At 50.9% G+C, this 19160-nt stretch overlaps 1 protein-coding gene across 4 annotated transcripts in view; it reads right to left on the bottom strand.

Moving 5' to 3' along the window:
* LOC143424115 (uncharacterized) overlaps nucleotides 1-15898 on the bottom strand; it is a 52833-nt gene extending 36935 nt beyond the window's left edge. For 2 of the 4 annotated variants that reach the window (XM_076895981.1, XM_076895982.1), the window contains exon 1: nucleotides 11008-11435. In XM_076895981.1, coding sequence (XP_076752096.1) covers nucleotides 11008-11042 — 35 coding nt within the window. In that variant the 5' untranslated portion in view covers nucleotides 11043-11435. Of the gene's footprint in view, nucleotides 1-11007; nucleotides 11436-12749; nucleotides 12964-15782 lie in introns of those variants that run through there. The other 2 variants (XM_076895984.1, XM_076895983.1) reach the window with 2 other exon arrangements.
* Between the last annotated feature and the right edge of the window lie 3262 nt (nucleotides 15899-19160).

Here is a 19160-nt window from a genome sequence, read left to right as displayed (position 1 = left end):
CTATGCTGAGATCGTGAGATTTTTCATCCTCGACTCGCACTCCTGTTGCGAGCGAGGCCATTACTCGCGACGATATCTGTCGAAGATTGAGATAGGACGAGGCACGGGTAAACCGGTGGTAATTGATACGAGCGATTGGTAGGCGCATGAGTATTGGGTGTAATTTATCGTGGATGCGCGTGGGATGGGTACGTTGAGACAATGGTGTCAATTGTTCGCGAGAACCGAGTTGTCGTTAGCCGAGACGAGGCTGGATGTGGATGGTAGAATAGAAACGGAGAGGAGAATAGTTTTCGACGAAGTACGATTCTACCAGGTGTTTTCTAATTTCTGTCTTAGTATGCTGAAGGTTCGTTCGTTCCCGCTCGCGTCCGCGTTCCTAGGCTTCTCTGGCACGCAAACCGATACGGCGATGAAAAGAAGATTGGAACGTCCCGTAGCGGAGCGCCCGCGGAATTTCGTAACGGCACGAGCGCGCTTAGACAGTCGTTGCATATTACTTGGAAACACCCTTGAATATTCTTCTAATAGATTTCTACGTTAAACTCTTGTCTGTCACGACGACCACCAAGGCGGCACGCATCAGCTTCGTCGCAAGTGCCCATAATTTCCACGATAAATTCGAAATATCCTTCAGGAAGTCTCCGAGCCGACCAACGCCGCAATTATCGTATTAAACTAAATCCCGCATCGATCTTGGTATTAGCATTACAATGTATCGTTAGAACGAACGCTTACTCGAATAAGTTTCATCCACAACGCTTGCCAGCTTTACCAAGCAGCAGAAATACCCTAGAATTATTCCCGATCCCACACCAATCGTTAAAGCTTAACGAGCATCATCGATGCTCGACAAACGTTTTCGGACAGAAAGTCAGAATGTGTCTATTAAAATACCGCCATAGTTCTTTACAAGCAACCAGGCCCTGAGAGTTTCGATGCGTGAATACACGCCCGACCCCGTGCCTATTTCTCTGCTTATCATAGAACGCGCAACGCCACGGGAATACTGTGATACGGAATGATCGTCGAAGGCCGCTCGTTCATCCCTTACCAGCTATTACGCGCGCCGTTCGACGCTAGTCGATGGAATTCTGGATATTCCGCCATTTCTGCGATTGCGGCGCAAGATTTTCCATGATACTGATCGAATGATGGGAAAGGAGGGGCTTTCAGTTCATAAACGTTCCATGTCTGTAGTGAAGTAACGATTAGATCGAATAATTGTTGAATATTTCGTATCCACGATAGAACAGTATACGCGCACGATCGATTACGTTCGCAGATTACACCAGGTCCCTCTCTGTTATGCAAAACTGATACCCGTCCTGTTGCGCGTATCGCAATTGTTCGAGCGTATTTGTACGAGGTCCCGTTACGATTTACTGTTCCGCGGTTCTTCCATACTCCACGTCAAAGTGGTTCCCGGTTATTCCATAAGGGAAAATCGCGGCGCACAATGGAAACTAATGCGCGGACGGTTCACCGGGTAATTTCATAAATTAAACATATCTCGGGGGCCGTGAAACGAACAAAGGATCGATGCCTCGTTAGGGAGAGGTGCGCGAGTGCGTACGATTCCGTAACGGGAACCAGCGCGCGTTGTCCCTACGATCGAATTCGTCGATCTTCGCCCGTAGGAACGAGCAAGAGTCGAGACCAACGAGCCACGATGCGAAACGGTGGTTCCCAGGCTCGCCACGATACGATTACTAACTCACGCGACTTTCAATCGCGATCCCTTGACTTCCGTCTCATTGCTGCAACTGTTTTTCGGCCAATTTCCGTTCGTAAAATTCGTTGGGCGGCGTACGATGGTAAAAGGAAGAGAACCCGCTGAAACGGAAAGGCGGAGATCGATGAGAACGGCGCGAAGTCGTCGAGCGTGCAAATGAACGCTAGAATTACTCTTGAAATGGGATTCTCGGTAGAACACTCTTCCTTCCAGCCGACTATCTTTACGAGGGTGCTTCCGTGGTCGCCTGAGGTCGCCACGACGACACCGTAACCATTCGCCAGAGAGAATGGCAACAATAAAACAGCCGTTCCACGGACTGTAAGTGTCACTGAGAACGTTCACTGCCATCCACCGTGCACTGTAGACCTACATTTCAGCGAATCTTGCTCCCGCACGTTTTTCCCCTCGAAACGTGACTTCAAATTTCATTCGCCGCGAAGATCGCGATCGCGGACGCAACCTCCGAAGCTTGTAGAACCACGCGACACGACGCGGCTCATTAAACGATCTTCGGAAAACCAATTGGCCGTCTTCGGAAAACCAATTTCCCTTCAAAGTCCACTCGAACGCGAACATTTCCGCGAGCCCTACAATTGCTCCCACGAGCGCTCGTTAAGTCGAACACACGCGGCTCTGAACTTTACGACGACCGCTGCTACGAAACCGGAAGACTGCTTCCTGGGCCGTTCATTGCGTCACAGCCGTTACGACGCCGACAGAGAGACGGTGGCCAGTTTTACGAGGAGGAGGTCCAGCCTCTCCCCTTCTACCCTCGATACAACGATCGTTTTCCGTTTGACGCAAGCGGGCACCCCGTATGATAGAACGAGTCGATCGTTAAACGGGCGAACGATCGGGCATCGGTTCGCGCCATTATCTACCCGCCGAGTGATCTGCGTCGCGCCGCCTCGCGCGCCGCGGATAAAACCCACCCCCGTCGTTTCCAGCCGCTCCGTGCGCGATTTTACGAGCGCTCTTTCATTTAGCGGCGGGTCGCTCGCCCGTCGACTTCCTGATCCTCTAATAGACACGTGTGCCGGGGAATTGAAAGACGCCGGGGTACAGGTAGAGGAAACGGTCCAGCACTTTGCTCAGGGTAAATTGGAGGGTCCGCTGGGCTGTGGTTTGCACAGGGGAATGCGAAGCGTCGTAACGCGCGCTGTTGGCTCGCGGTTTCTTGGCGCCCCCGTGTTTGCTGCCGCGAATGTGGGACGCGTGCTTTATTTCGTACGATCTCTATCATTATCGGTGGAGCGAGGCTATTGGAGAGCCAGGGGGGTGTCGTAAAATCGAGTTGCTGTTACGCGAGCCACGCGGAAAAGGAGATTGGACTCGCAACGAGGATTCCATCCGCACCGCGGGTGCTCTCGCTGGCAAAAAGGGTGAAGCGTTCCAGAGCGTTTTGCGAGGTTACTCATTTCACGGTCGCGAACCTTTCCAGCCCGCGAGGTGCTCGATCGAGATTAGCCAAAGTTGCCGCGTAACGATTACACGCGCTATCGGCGGAAGGCGAAACCGCGCTGCTTGCAGAGGGCCGGGTAAGAACGCTGGGAAACTTTAATTATTGTCGCGCGCTGTCGCGAAGCGGCCGCATTATCGTTAATGACTTCATCCTAAAGTATATTACGTATAAAACGACCAGGTACGCGTCTCACGCTTTCCGCAAGAAACGTTATCCCACGTATCCTCTTCCGATTTTTCCTCCAACATACCTGCACGTATCATTTTTACGCGGAATATTCTCACAGTAATTATCCGCGAATTTTTTGTTACACAACATCGCGAGATACAGCGACAAAGTCTCCGTAGTCTCCTGGCGAGCTCGATGACATGGAATCTGTACAGACATACATTGCGGACATATTTCACTGTTGCTGGATACAACCGCGCTGACTCGACGAAAAGATAGCAAAAGGGAATATCAAACAACCCTAGCCGATAGGGATCTTCTGAATAAAAACAGCATATTTCCATAGAATCCGAGATCGATCCACCCTTAATCTGTACGAGCGATCTTCGACACGGCGAGGCCGTGCGCAAGATCATCAAGCCCGATCTTGGCGTCGTCGTACACGCCAGGGGCTGAAGAAGAGGGGATAAAATCATGGAATGGTAAGCAGCGTTGGATGATCGCAGGAAGCGGAAGCTGGACACTGCCGAGGATCCTCTACCTCGATCGGTTTTAACCCTGTCGGAGGAACTTTAACACGGCGCCGCTTTTACGCGTGCAACGCTCGCGAGCAGCAGAAATGGTCGACGAAACGGGGGAAGAAAGAAGAGGAGGAAGGCTGTTTTCTTATTATCCAACCACCGTCGGTTTCCAGGTACTCTTTGCTACCGAGAATCAGTTCAGGAAGCAGCCCTCGTTCTCCTTTCCGCGCTTCCGTGTTCCCTCGCTCTTCAGCCTCGTCTGCGCGCGTCGCTCTTCTTTTTTCCACTCATTTGCGATGTGCATACTCTAGTTCGTCCGCTTCGAGATTACGACACCGCCGTGGACGACGGTGATTAAACCCAGTGGGGTCTTTCAAAGATTTTCTGTCTGGAATGAACCTCTGTTGGACAGGAAAGGGTGCAAAGAACGCTCAGCGTATGTAGAACCTCCTTATAAAGTATCAACTTTTACCGAAGATAGACCGTTGAAAAAAACGTCCAGACTAGTTTCTGCCGGAAGTGATGAATTTCACGTATCCACGAGGCGCGTATAGTACAGCGAACGATATAATTAGACACGCGACGCTACGTCTCCATGTAATTCCCGGCAGTAGAAAGGTACGACATTGATCAGCCACTCGATCGCGAGGAAAAAATCGCGCCAACTGCGTCGTATATAATCCCGGGCCTCTGCTCGTCGCATGATCTCAGCTATTAAATACAATGTGATCGACAAGCGTCGTTGTTCCGCACCAGAACCTCGTCGTTACCCATCGCGTCCGGCTCGACCAGTGTCACCCACGCAACAAGTGCATCCTACGATCGAACCGTCAGCAGAACTGCCGCACTAAATATCGAGCAACCGTTACCTCTGGTCGACGTGGATTCCATCAGGATTTCGATTCGTCGACAAAGGTCAGGAGCAGTTGAAAGGTCAGCTGCCGCGGGTATCCGCGATCGTGTTGGCCAGCGTCGATCGAGAGGATTGTCTAATAAACGTTCTGCACGGGTTCACCGATCTCGAAGTGACCGAGGGAGTAAAAAAAGCGATGACTGGCAGCTGGAACGAAGACCAGATCGTAATTGCGACCGTGCCGAGTCATGCTAGCCACGGTGACACTCGATGCCGCTGTCCTTTCGCGGGTATGTCGCGGTCTGCCTTGAGGAACCGCTTTGAGGACCGCAGCCAAACCACCCCTTCCGTGGAATTCGTGGCTGAGTCTGCTTGTCGGTTTCTTCGAAGGTGTTGGTGGTCCTCTGTTATCGATTGGATCTTCGCTTGTCCTTTGGATTCGTTTTTCGTGCAATTTCGTACTCAAAGCAGGATTGTCGAGATACAATGAGGTTTTTTAACTACATTACTTATTTAATGTGGAAATTGTGTTACGGATGCTGCAAGTGTATGGTACGTCGAATCGGTGTTTCAGTTATTCGGAGCATGCAGCCTGGTAATCTCTCAATCGCGTGGAGTATCGCATTAACTATGCAGTTTCCATTATTGCGCACTGGCCGGCGCACGAGGCGCACAAACAGGCGGAAATTATCGTGGCCGGCTAGGTAAAGGGACCATCGATGGACGGTGATAATTACAAGCGGTGCGTCGAATAACAGTGATAAGCGGTCGTTACCGGTCCCGCTGGCAATTCCAGCTGCGAGCGTCTTGGCTCGTGTTCATCGGTATTTTTTCATTCAACCAGATCCACGATGCTACATTTCTATCTGGCGCTGTTTCTTCGTCAACGCAGCGACACGTGAGGAAAGAAAATCGCGCGAGCGATCATCTTTATATCGCCTCTATCTCGACCGCGTCTGTCCGCGTGTAAAGAACGAGTTCGTTAGAATGCAACGTTAGAAGAAGATTGCTGCGCGTCAGACAAGCGAGACCTGGCAGGAGATCGACGATTAGATCGGACCGCACACGATCGCGAAGAATTAGCGCCGTTTCTTTTGCCCACCGTTCGATGATTCGAACGTCGCGAGCGATCTCACGGGCGTAAAAATGGGAAAGGATCGATCGACGAAAGGAAAACGGACTTGCGATAGAGGGGGGGCAGAGAAAACAGCGACGGGATGACTCGCTGGCGTAATTAAACGCTTATCAGATTGCCAGGTATCCTCGTCATTATCGTGGTATACAACGTGCACGTGGCAGAAGGCTCGTGGTCGGAAGCGGCAACGCGGCAATTACCAAGTTTCGTTCGTTTACACCGAACTCCATTACGTTAGCGTGACATAATCGGAGGCGGTTTGTCGTAACTGTCCACGAGGCGATGACTTTTGGTCCGTTGCTTCAGAGCGAGCCGTCGGGTCTCAACGTTCCCACCGTGCAGCTCAGTGCCGACTCTTTATCCTTCTCGTGATGACACTTTCGTTTTCTAGCCATCGTTAGAGATATTCGAGAAACTCTTTTCTGACGACGAAACTTGTATGAACTCATTCGTGAGCAATCGACTAGCGATCGCGAGAGCGATATTGAATTTTGTCACCCTCGTCCGATTTAACGGCACAGCCAAAGAGTCTCAGCTAGTTGAACAGCATAATGGAGCCACGTGAAATTTCATTCCTAGTAGTCGAAACCCAGTGACAACCGGTCTTACGGTACTTTTCACTCTCGTCGAGATGGCAGACAATGAAACGCGTCGCCTTATTTCTTACGATACTTTCACGAATCTACTTTTACAGAGGGCAATGTTGAAATTCGAAGAAATGAATTAGCTCTCCGCCCTCGTCGACGTCCGAAGAAGCTCCAATAAGTATGCGATCCAGCTCGAGGAATCGAAGATCGTCCAGAGAACGCGATGGATCCTCTGTCGGAAGTCGTGCAGGCAAATTAGCCGCATTTTCCATACCAGCTCTTGCTACGCGTTGCTGTACCATAGCTCAAAGTCGAGTTATTAACGGAAAAGCTGCGTGGATACGCGTCCATGATATTTCATAATTTGCTTTGCGATGTATCCGATGGCGAGCGATTTCTCGCGGCTCTGGAGTTGTTAGTTTAATAAGTGCAACGTAATCCACCGATTAATAGCGCAATGAATCGTGACGCAACGGTAACAATGACGAAACCGCTAGTTCTGCGAGCAGCGGCGCGCGAAAAACGGTTTAAACTACTTGGCCCGGCTGAGAAACCGGAAAATGGTGAGGTCAACGGGAGCGTAGAAACGGTTCCCGTGGATTTTCCCGCGGACGATTAAGCGGGATCGTTTTGGCCCGGAGGAATGACAAGGCAGGTTCTGCACGACGATACTCGGGATCGTTCATCTTAATGAAAATGATTAGGCACGCTGATACGTAAATGGCGATGATTTCTTGTATGATTTGCAAGGTTAATTCGCGGTAATGCCGTTGAGAGAGGATCAAATTTCGTTGATGATGACATTATGGTACTCCGTTACGTTCGCGGCTTGTAAAATTCCGGTATTTCCAGGAAGATTGATGACGGGAATTTGAACCAACCGCGTGTATATCCTATGAATGCGAATCAATTTTGAGCCTCCGGGAGATCCTCTTGAAGTGGCTACGTTCGCCCCGATAGCTTTTAAAAGGTGTGTCAATCACGCGTTCGAGTGTTACAAAAGCGGAGGGAAAACGTAATAAATCAGTGCATCGTATCTCGTGGCTCTCGATAAATTAGCTCGAGCGGATTCAACAAAGAGATCACGAGGGCTCGCTCGAGCTGTGGGCGCCCAGTAGGGTCGTCAGGGGTTGGGCGCGCGAGGCGCGGTTGCTTGGTCACGTTCAGCAATCGTTCCTCGGTTATATGCATATCAATTTACGTCCACCTGTGCAATGGGATCCATGGCGCGCGATTTATTGCGATCCTGCGCCCCGCACCAAGGAGTGGCCGTGGCCGCGTTTTTCGCCCGGTTCAGGATACATTTGTCCTCCCAGTAATAATACTCGCGTCTCGACACTCGATATTACGGGAAGTGCATCGTCCCGTCGTTCAGTCGTGTAGCTGCAGCGATAACTTCTGAGAAATGCACGACGAATCTAACGCGATCGATCGAGTCGAGGTCCAGTTAGTTGCGCGGGCGTTCGAACATAAATGCGTGAAATACCCGACTGATTTTTCTTCTTCTCCAAGTTCGTCGAAGACCTTCGCGTTAGAACTCGAACGTTCACTGAGAGGAGTCTCTAAGTTGCTCCTCGAGTTTACCAGCAACAAAGTTAAGAACTAGACAGCGTCTGCACGGACGCCACGATGGAAATGGCGTACCGATGATCGGTCAAGATTTGCACGATTTTGCTGGCGCAATTGCAAGGCGAAACAGGCCTATAAATACACGTTTCAACTGCCACTTAAGATTCCTAGCTGCTCTTCCTCTCTCTCGTTTTCGCTCTGTCTTTCGCGAGACGGTGGCTCGCGTTCGGTCTAACGAATCGAGAGAAAGGAACAGGAAACCGGAGGAGACTGTTCTCCAGGAACAATGGCTAAACGTAAAAGCCACCAACGAGGGAATTAAACGAGGGAGTTAAAGGAACGCGTCGAGATTAATGAATGGAAACAGGTGTTACACCGTGGAAAATGACGAAAGTCAAGTTCGAATCAATTTCGAAGTAAAGATACGGTCGTACTATCGCCGCAACCGATCAGTACCGACTCAGGAATCGAAATCTCGTTCCTTCGACGCGGACTTCTTGCGTGGTTTCTTCCCTCGGAGAACGCACGGGTGTATAATAGCTGTCGCGAGTCTACGACAGGTTAATCGTCTGGAACACGCGGGAATCGAAATCGTAGCGGAGGCTGCTGGCAAAAACGAAGGAAAGAGAGCGAGACGATCGGAACCGAGCGATCGGATTCGATTTTTTTCCGTCAATTTTTACGCGTTCCACGCTTTACGACGCGGCTCATTCGGCGTGTCAACGCCGATTTTTGCCAGCGCAAGGATGACGCAACGGGTCGATCGATGCCCGGCTGTCCTGTACGCAGTAAATCTGCACGATTTACGATAGATCGGCCAGCTGGAGCGGCAGGGATCGCTCGGCCGTCGACACGCGAGGAATTTTTACGGTGGCCAATTAGCCGGTCCACGGAGCGGAAGTACCGACCCGATTGTAATTTCTGATCGCGGACCAATCTGGACGCTGGCTTCCGGGATTACGATCCCCCTGGACTGGTTGACGGGAACGTCATAGAAAGATACACCGGCTACGATGAGGCTACGATGAGGCTACGACGAGGATACGGAGCTAGCTGTAAATTAACCACACACCACGGTGTGCTCGCCGCCTCGCGTTCTTCTTCCATCGTGCGCCTGTTAACGTTAGACGTGTCGTATACCCCAGCGCATCGCGTCGAGCTGCGTTACACGCTTACGCGTGTACGCGACAGAAAAGGCCGGAGGACGCGCCACGATTTCAGATACCCCGGTGCCGCGTGCACACGCAACAACCTGCGGTCTCGCGTACGCGAGTACTTTCTTGTGGAATCTGTAACGCTGCGTAGAGAGAGAACCGCGACGAGGAGCCAGTCTCGTGTTACCTTGTTACGTTAGATGCGGAGGATCAGAAAAATCCGCGAGGAATTTCGCTTCTTCAGGCGATACAGTTCCTTCTTCGAGATGGAGGATCAAGGGTGGCGTTAATTTCGTTGCGTTCAAGGAGCCCGTGCAACGGCAACCGTGACTCGAAGAGATGCTAATGATTCGATTTCTCAACGCGTAACACCGCTTACGTACACGTACGCGCATACGCGCGTATACGCGTGTCCGTTTTAATTGCTGGCCTCCCTCCGGACACGCGTTTCCCTCTACTCGGGTATAATTGACGCGCACGCAACGTTGGATCGGCTGGATCCCCATCGATCGTATCCTATCCTACGCGCATACAAATCGACGCTCCAGCTACGCTGTGGTTAATGTCCCGTTTGATTGCACGACGGTACGATCGGCGACGATCAAGGCCAGCGCTTCGATCCGCGCCGCGATCGATCGTTTTTCCGTTCCCTCGGATTACGATCGTTTCCCTGGTCCACTTATTACGCCGCCTTTCGCGCGCAATAATTGCCTAATTATTAACCGATCACTGACGGTTTTGGCACGGATTTAAGCACGATCCCGGATTAGATCGCTCGCTTAGCTATTACTGTGCTCCTCGTTCTTAGTCGAACGTTATATCAGAAGCATCGTGAGAACGTACGTTTGCTGTCAGCGTCATCGACAAATCATTCCTTCCGGAACTGAGATGACTTCGATGAAAGTAACGCGTGGCCGCGCGTGCTGAGGTACACCGGTTCGTTGCAACTACGAGTGGTTCCCGCTAGACGCGTCGCGAGGGGTTGAGAAAAAATAGCGTACCCGATTCGAACAAGTTGAGAAGAGAATAAGCAGCCATGGTGGCTTGGATGGGAACCCTAATTTTATTTGCCATGGCGTGGAACGTTTCGTGGAAGCTCGAAGGAAACGAATACACGCGGTGTTTCGTGGTCGATGATTCCACCTCTGATCGATTATGCATTTCTCGACATCTTTATATCGAACTGTTCCCATATGGCCTGAGAAGATCGTGATGAGAGCACAGGACGCGCGATATTCTCGACTTTGCTGTGAATTAACGAGCAATCAACGTTTGACGCGATACAACGGAGTAATCGGCCGATGCGATCGATCCGCGTTTCCCGCTTTCGATCGCGGATATTAATCCATCGTATAATCGTTTCCTCTTCTAATGGGTTATTTCTGCTTATCGTGATACAGCTGCGTATGTACGTCTCGTTCGACGTTTGAAATTAATTCGAAAGAGAACACAGCGAGACGTTGAAAAAAAAAGCGGAACAAACGTGGATCTGCGCGTGTACAACAAAGGACATTAACCTTGCGAAACGAAAGTTGCACAACACGTGCACCACCAAGCGCGACGATCATCCTCTGGACGTTTAACAAAACGTTCGACCGGGAAAGATCGGCGTGAAATCCTTGGGAGAAGAAAAAGTACCGTTCCCAGAGAAAGAAACGCGGCAAGGTCCGCGGCGAGAAACCGAACGCGCGTCCGTCGGGGTAAAGGAGAAAATGCTGGGACGCGCGCAAAGTTCGCGGTGCACCGTTTGATCGCGCCTCCGCTCGGCGTCGAGCGACCCCTTAACCAACTAGAGCGAAGTAATCAAAATAATCACTTACAATCTAATCTTCCAGTCCATCCTCGTGGCAGCCATGGCTCGGTTCCACTGGTACCCTGCGCGACCTTCGTTCGCCCTCGTGCCGCTGGAGAACGAGTCCCTGGATACTCACTGCGTGGTCAGGGTCTCGCACGAATATATCACCACGGTGCACTCTGTGTTCCCTTTCGTCGAAAACGAAAGCGGCCTAACGCGGTGGCTGGTACGCGTGTAACCGTCGTGCACGTGTGTCCCTGTACAACGTCTCGTGCGCTCGTACGAAATATACGTCCGCCGTTGCCCGCTGTAGAACCCGTTCACCACCGGTTTCCGTTTAGCCGTGCCACGAACGGTCCGTTTCCACTGTCTGCTCGCGGCGGACGACCGGGATCCACTTCCACTGGCGACGGAAGCAGGAGAACACCCGACGACGTCGAACGTACGCGTTCCTCTACCCGTGTCTCTGCTAACGTCTCGCTTCGAATCTCGATTCTGTTACCCGCGATAGATCGTTTAGCGGGGGAGATCTGTTCTCCGTTGTCGAAGGTTCGATACCACCCTTTCGCGTCCCTTCGATCGGTGCACGGATGCGAGAACGCTTCGCGTCAGGCGAGGTGTCAGCGGTCTCTACTGAAAGTCGCAACAGGGAGAGCGTGGACGAACGAGAGTGTAAAAGGATCAGAGGACGGAACGGGGTTCCTACCGCGCGGTGCACGAAAATGGAGCAACCTGCGTTCTGGTGTGCCACTGTTCTCCGTTCTCCGTAACACTCTGCCAGGATATCCGCGCGTGGCTGCTCGTCTTCCACGGCCGCGAAAGGTGGGAAGATGAGGAGGCGGAGGAGGAGGAGGAGGACGGAAGAGTAGTAGAAATAGAAGAGGTTACCCAGGTGGAGGCGGTGGTGGTGGTGGTGACGGTGGAGGTAGAAGAGTTTGTGCCGGTGGTGGACGATGGTGGTGATGGTGGTGGAGGTGATGGTGATGGTGGAGGTGGGTACTCGTGAGAGGAACCTCGCCGTGTGGAGCACTAAGCCGTAATGACATGGTCTAGGAGATGCCAGTCAGTTTTGTAATAACGTTCGTAAAAAGTGAATTTCCAGCCAAGGTGGGGAAGCCTGGCCGGGTCCAATCCCGACGAGCCCTCGAGTTCGACAGCTGGCCAATCGGAGCGCGACATATCGGATCGCGAGTTCTTCTGCGCCTTGGTTACTTTTTTTTTTTTCTTCCCCCCTTGAATTTTTACGCGGTCCTTGCGAGAGTCCTCCACGGTGGCGCCGTGTAGGTGCTTCCGAAGTTGCTGTCCGGTTTCGAAGGACACCACTTAAGGGAGACACGGTTTCGGTATTCGCGACTGGTGAACAGGGGTTCGAGCGTCTCGAATCGAAACGATTCGTTCGAACGGACCGCAGGAAATCAAGCGGGTCGTAAAATGTCGAACGAAGGGCAGACGGAGGGATCGTCGTCGAAGAGCAAAAGGCGAGAACGTACGCGTCGATACGCGATGCGCGAGGCTGTCGTCGTTACGGTGCATTATTCATGCACCACCAGCCACTCGGTACATTTAACGGTGAACAATATCGTCGATGATATGTCAATAAAGCGACACCGGCGTGCGGAGATGGCCGCGTCAAGGACGAGCTGGGCCAGGGGTGTCGAAAAAAAAAAAGAGGAAAAGGGAAGAAGAGACGATTCGCGTCGTAATAAGCGTTACTGGCGCCGATGATCGCGATGATAACTTCTTCTTTATTGCATAACAGTAACTCACTTCTTTCTGTCACGGTGAATGCCGCTGCACGCTTCCCCTTAGTCCTTATTACTTCATTTATCACGGCGAATCGCCGACGCGTTTCACGGCTCGTCCTTTCTACCTTATCAACGTTTGGGATCCTGGAGCCTCGAACGGTGACATTCTTTGCCGTTTCCTTCGGTGACGCTTGTCGGGAATTAAAATTGCTCGAATGAATTATAGCACGTATACGTCATTAAACGCTTATCACGCGACAGCATCGGACGAGGTACAAAATTCGAGGTACAGAAGAAAGAAAAAAGATAGTAAAATTGCTCGTCCACCCGCGAGACGCGGATCGAACCAGTAGAAACAGGCGCAGTCGGCTGGCAGTTTCCAGGAGTAGTAAAAAGGGTCATTGTTCGGCAGGAACTACTGTCGCTTCGAGGAGCGTTTCGTACTCGCCTAACGGCACCGGGCGCATCCTCGCCAGGGAAATCGCGTCGAAGCGTTGGAACGAGAAATGGCAGGCAACCGACGCTGAAAAACGCTGAACTTTTCGAAACACCTCTCACGCTTCTTTCGCGTCGCTCGATACGAAACCATCGAAAAATGAAACGATCGCGCGGTCGTGCGAGAAACACGGTCCTCCAGCATCGAAAACGATCGAGGTGAAGTTTAACAGCGCGTGGAATTCTCGAAACAAAATGACAAACGCTCGTCACGCGTGAGCAGGAATTTCAATGGTGATCCCGCCATTCGCCTAACGGAAAACGCATCGAGCGAAATGGACGGAATCGCCGGCGAGATAACTCGCGGGGCAGTTTCGCGAAACGGAGTTAGATAGCGCGGGTAGAAGGCGCCTCTCTCGAGGAGGGAAAGAAAACGGTCTGGGTTCCGGGTTCGATTCCCAGGGCTGGCTCGTGGAACGCCGCTTCCTACGGACGATCTAGATTGAGAGGAACGGAGGCGCCTACCGAGCGCAGGAACACGAGCTGGTAGCAATAAATTATTATAGCGCGGCCGATTTCACGGTCAAGGGTCAAACGGGCCGAACGGAACACAACGGCCGGTGGGCGATGGGTGGGTGAATCGAGACGTCGCCGCGGAGAAACGGAAGTTGCTCGAGCTTTTCGCCCCTGTCTGGAACGTGGTATCGGTCCGTAAGATTCGACGGGTGGCGCGTGCGTTACAAATGTACTTCGTGATTCAGAGGTTAATTCGATCGTTCCACGGGGTGCATAGTGGGCGTACGGTTAGATAGACACCGATCCTGTACGGATGTAGCGGTCCGAAATGATGGCTGTATCGCCGCGGTAAAACGGAGAGTGGCGAAGCAAGAGGAATAATAACGAGCGGGTTGAAATGAAAATGGAATTCGTGATTAAAAGCACGGTGCTGAGTTTAAACGTAGCTGGATGCATTGTGCAATCTTTCACACCGAGTAATTTTATTTATGCACTTCGCGTAGCTGTACGGTTTGAAAAAGAAAAACATAGAAACGTACTTAAGATTCTCTCGGATAGCCATTCTTCTTAAATCATCGAGAGAAAGAATCTGGATCGGGATTGATTAAAATGCATGCTGCGCGAACACAAAGCCCCTGGCCTTGGCGTTTTCTTCCGCGTTGCGGGCACTTGTCAAAAGACCTCTCGAACGGTACAGCGATTCGTCAAAGCGTGCAAAGTCAGCACCCTCGTGAGAACTAGACGGGGCAGCAAAAAGACCAAGAGCACGAGAAAGAGAGAGAGAGAGGAAAGGTAGCGTCGCGTGGAACCCTTTGACCGCGCCAAATTATCCGCGACGATGGTTTCCCGGATAAAAGTTCGCCACCGTTCGTTTTTCCGCGAGCCGGTTCGCAATTTGCCCCGACTCGCTCCGTCCCTTCCTTGTCTCCGTTATTGTCGGCGTGCCCGTTCAACGTTGAAGGGAAGACAGCTCGGCGAGCGTGGCCTCTAACATCCAGCGAGAGGTCGATCGAAACCCACGATAGCCTGGTTGACGTTGCATCTCGCCGCGTATAATGCAACAGTTACCGCGCTTCGACTTCTGGGACCATTGTTCCCGGCTGTGCGAACTTTCAGGGCCGTCGACGCGTAAAAAAGACGAAATGCTATTCCGCTCGCGATTATTTCCTGCATCGAATTCCAGTTCGAGGCGATTTAAGGGCCCCGTTACGCCATTGGAAGGTTCAGATTTGAGCGGTGTAACATTCCTCGATGATGCATCGAGTGTTACGCGATCACAAGTGAGAAAACACTGGCTATGAAACAGCAATAGCGATCGTAGACGAGTGAAGTATCCTCAGCTTTATCGATGGTCTACGATTATTATAAAGCGAGCTCTAACGATCGATTCTACTTGAACTTCTTCGCGACTCGTCTGCGCTACCAGACCTTGGATAAGGAGGGATTTCACGGAGATTGTAGGTATTCACCACAGGGATCTGTAACAAGATTAGAAGCATTGAACATTAGTGGTTACTAGTTATACACGTGACTCCTGCACGGATTACCATTTTCTATAGCTACTTCACTGAAAACTATGCCCTCGTCAGTCTCGCGTATCAACCCTCCCATTGTAACAATTCGAATCCGGACACTCAACTATTCCCACGCTAAAAGTAACACTCATCAACCGAGAAGAATCTTCCTGGAACCCAATACCCGCGAAATTTAACGACGCTGCTGCTTAATCTCGATACTAATTAACATTCCAGCCGCTCTGCTCGACCGCGAAAAATGGTAATTCCTTGCTCGCAGAGATCTGTTCGCTCTAAACAACCTTCACCGAGGAGCAACCAAAAATTCCTGTAGCAGATCAGGCTCAGCAGCGCGGAGACCAGGAAGGATCTCGAGCAACGTGCGGTTACGTCGTCCCACAGGAGAAAGATAATAGACGGGAGCAGAACCGAGAAGCAACAGCGCTCACCCAGCTGGGCGTCTCCTGCCCTTCGTACACTCATCCTTCTTCCTGAAGCACCGATTAGCCAGTTAAAAAGTCACCTGCCGACTCTTAACAGTTCATTAAACGCGTCCAGCCCCGACTGACCTCGCTTTGCATAAATCGTACCTGGCCTAAGCTCGCCATCGACTCCGCGACCTTTGAAGGCTCGACGATGGCCGATCCTCCGGGTGAAAGTAGACGCTCTGCGGACGATCGACCGATTGGTAGTCGTCGATCGATCATCGCACGGATAATTTGGTGCGATTCGCTGGTGAATTGGCACCTCGAACAAATTCGATAAGCGTATACACGATGTGTACGCTTCGTACGTAGGAGAATGGTACGAAAAGGGGACCTCTGGCTGGGAGTTGATACCGTTAAATCATTTTGAGCGCGCGAGGTACGACAATGCCAGTGCGGCTGCTGGCACGCAGTGGGAAACGGGCCAGAGTCTGTTTTCCTCGATAAGCGGGATCAGATAAAAATTCGCGGAGATGGATCTCGCGCGAGAGCCTCGTTAAAGTTATCAAAGGTGGATAATTAAGATACATATTTCGTTCGCACGGGATACGGGAGAGGTTCACCGTTACGTCGTTTACGCTACAAAACGCGTAATAGGCAAAGCACGCCGCGATGCTAAGAGCCGATGAACTGATAAGAACGGGGACAAGGTATCCGTGGAAGGATACCCGTGGGTAATGCTTAAATCGCGCCCATCAATAATTACGAAGACAAAGTTTCGCGCGCGTCTAATGATGCGAGTGGCACCAATGCATTTCGAGACGCGTGATACTTTCGAACGAAATCAATTTTCCTCTCCTACGTCCTCGTACGTTATATAATCCACGCACCGTGTATGCACGGATAGAGCAATTTACGCAACAAAACACCACGCGCGTCACTGTGCAAGCATCACTATTTATTAACACCGCAAACAACGACAAGATAAACTGATAAGGATAAAGCGAAGAAGTCGAGACAGAGACTGATCGGTGTATCTAAATGGTATCGTTCATTCAGAGTGCTTAAACAGAATGCTTCACGCATTCGTACATTCAAGTGATAGTACTTTTCCACAAGGACGAATTGTTTTTGTATCTTTTCGAACAAAGGCAAGCTCGATACGCGAAGAGGATGCCAAGCGTAACCGATAAGGCACAGCGGCTGAAAGTGACAGCTCTATTAAGCCTTGATATAATACAGCTCCAAACTCCCTACCGCTCGACGCTGAGGAGCAGAACGACGCGAACCATTTCGTCGAACGGGAGCTTGCGAACCGATCGAAGACGAGGAACTCGAGGACCTTCTGTGTTGGCTGAAAAAGAAAAAGCGTAATTCACATTCATTGTTCCCCCGTTAATTATGAACAAGCGATTTAGGCCTCGTTCGCACGTCACGTTTTCCTTTCCCAAAACGAGGATGCTTATACTGTGGTCCGATGAATACTTTTTCAGACTTTTCGATATACTCTACTTGGAAACGATATCACCTCCGGTATAATTTGCAGAAAATTCTCCCACCCTATCTACGTTGCAGCCTAGTTCTATCAAGGAACGAACATTCTGAATGATTATCGAAAAGCAAGCGCGATAACGTTTCGAACTGTTCGAATCGTTACACTGGTCGATAATATCGATCACTCGAGGATGTTTACCAGAACGCGTTGGCACTCTACCAACACGGAAAAGATCAGTCGATGCCACGGTTATTTATCAGAAGATCATAGATAGCGGACCGTACCAAGGATTCCTAGGTATGGGACCCGAACTATCGATGAATTGAGGCTCTAGACCCGGGAAATTTATAGCTGTCCCAACGACAGGGTGATAGGATCGTAACAATGAAGCCGTTTTAATCTGGCGCGGGTGCGCTCGCCAGAGATACCTTCCGCGAGGATGCAGCGGCGACAGGATCGACTGGCGAGATCGGCAACGAACCCTTTCGTGGGAGAGTCCGACCGATTTCATGGTCGCTCGCTGTCACGGTCCGATCGGCTCTCATCTACTCCGTTGTTTTTCCGCCCGCCTGTTAATTGCGTTACTACAGGGACGTGGCTTTGGGACCAGCCTACGAGCGTTGCAAAAGTTTCCGTAAAACAGGGGCCGATTCAGCGTTGCGAGACGCAGCGGCCAAGATGCATTCGCGGCCGGGAAAAAGTTATGAAACGGTTTGTAACCGACGTTTCCGGTTCGTCCTTAAACCGGCTGGTTGCCCTTCTTACTCCTTCCGTCGGTTAGATGAAACTCGAACGGGTGTTCCGTTCGATTCTTTTTGTTACCAGCTGACCGTCGTGGAAGCTGTTCGTTGACACGTTCGACGATTCCAACGAGCGGTTATTTCGTTTCTCTGGACGATTTTCAACGGCGATTCGAGACGGTGAATGTTGAAACATTCTCGATCGGAGTTGTACTTATGAGTTAATTGAAATAATGACGATGGTAAATAATAATCGACGAACACGATTATTAGTTCGTATCCTGCTGGTTTTAACGGACGCGAAGATGGTAAAAAGGAACGATCATGGTATCGTAAATTAAACGGTGGCTGAACTGACTGAGATCGTGAAAGGGAAGCAGCTGGAGCGATCGAACGGATCCCACGAAAACCATCCAATGAACGGAAACCAGCGGCAACCTTTCAACCTTCCAGTTTCCAGAATGGAGAACTACATCGATATTCCGCGGATATTGCTTAGCCGAATCGATAGTTGATCTCCCGTAAATCGTTAATTATAACTTGTCAAACTGGATCCGACATCCAAGTCGAGGGAAAATCGAGGAAGAGGTACGAGCGAGAGAGAGAGGGAAAGAACCGATGAAATCGTTACGATACGATCTAATGAATCGACTAGCTACGCGTTAAACGCGAAATTATATAACACGAGATCATGGCTCGAGGCGAAAAAAGGGAAAAAGTTGACCGCAAAGCCCATGGTGAAGTGGATCTTTTTACAGCGTCGAGGAGGTGTCGGTCGATGCCTGGCCTCGTACTTGAACTTGTTATTTCCAGCCGATTTCGCGAAACCCGTTGATCCGAAAAATTGCCAGAGTGATTGCGGTTCAAATTTAAAACCCCATTGCAACGTAGCTGCAGCCAATAATCGCTGCAACCTGTCCCTGTTCCATTGTTCATCCGTGGCGTCGTTTCACCACCGGCCGTGTCATCCCGCGCTCCCACACTTCGTGGCCAGTCGACTGTCACGATCAGTGAGACATTACGAATTCGTTGATAGCTCCTAACAAGTCGTTTCCGCTTAATAACTTGCTTTTTTCCCCGCTACCAGAGGTGCGAGGTGACTCGACCGGAATTATAGACTGAAAACCTTGAACCGTCAGGATATTGGAGCAGTGGACCATCGAGACATTTCGATAGGGAATCATTGAGTTTCTGGACGATCAAGATGACTACAGAATCGAACATCAAACGAGACATCGAGTATCGAAGGGTGCGGACTCTTTGATGGTGGAGGACTCCAGAGTTGAGTAATCTCGAAATACACATTTA

This window comes from Xylocopa sonorina, chromosome 5, assembly GCF_050948175.1.
Source record: "Xylocopa sonorina isolate GNS202 chromosome 5, iyXylSono1_principal, whole genome shotgun sequence".
Taxonomy (NCBI): Eukaryota; Metazoa; Arthropoda; class Insecta; order Hymenoptera; family Apidae; genus Xylocopa; species Xylocopa sonorina.
This window is presented reverse-complemented; position numbering and strand designations above follow the sequence as displayed.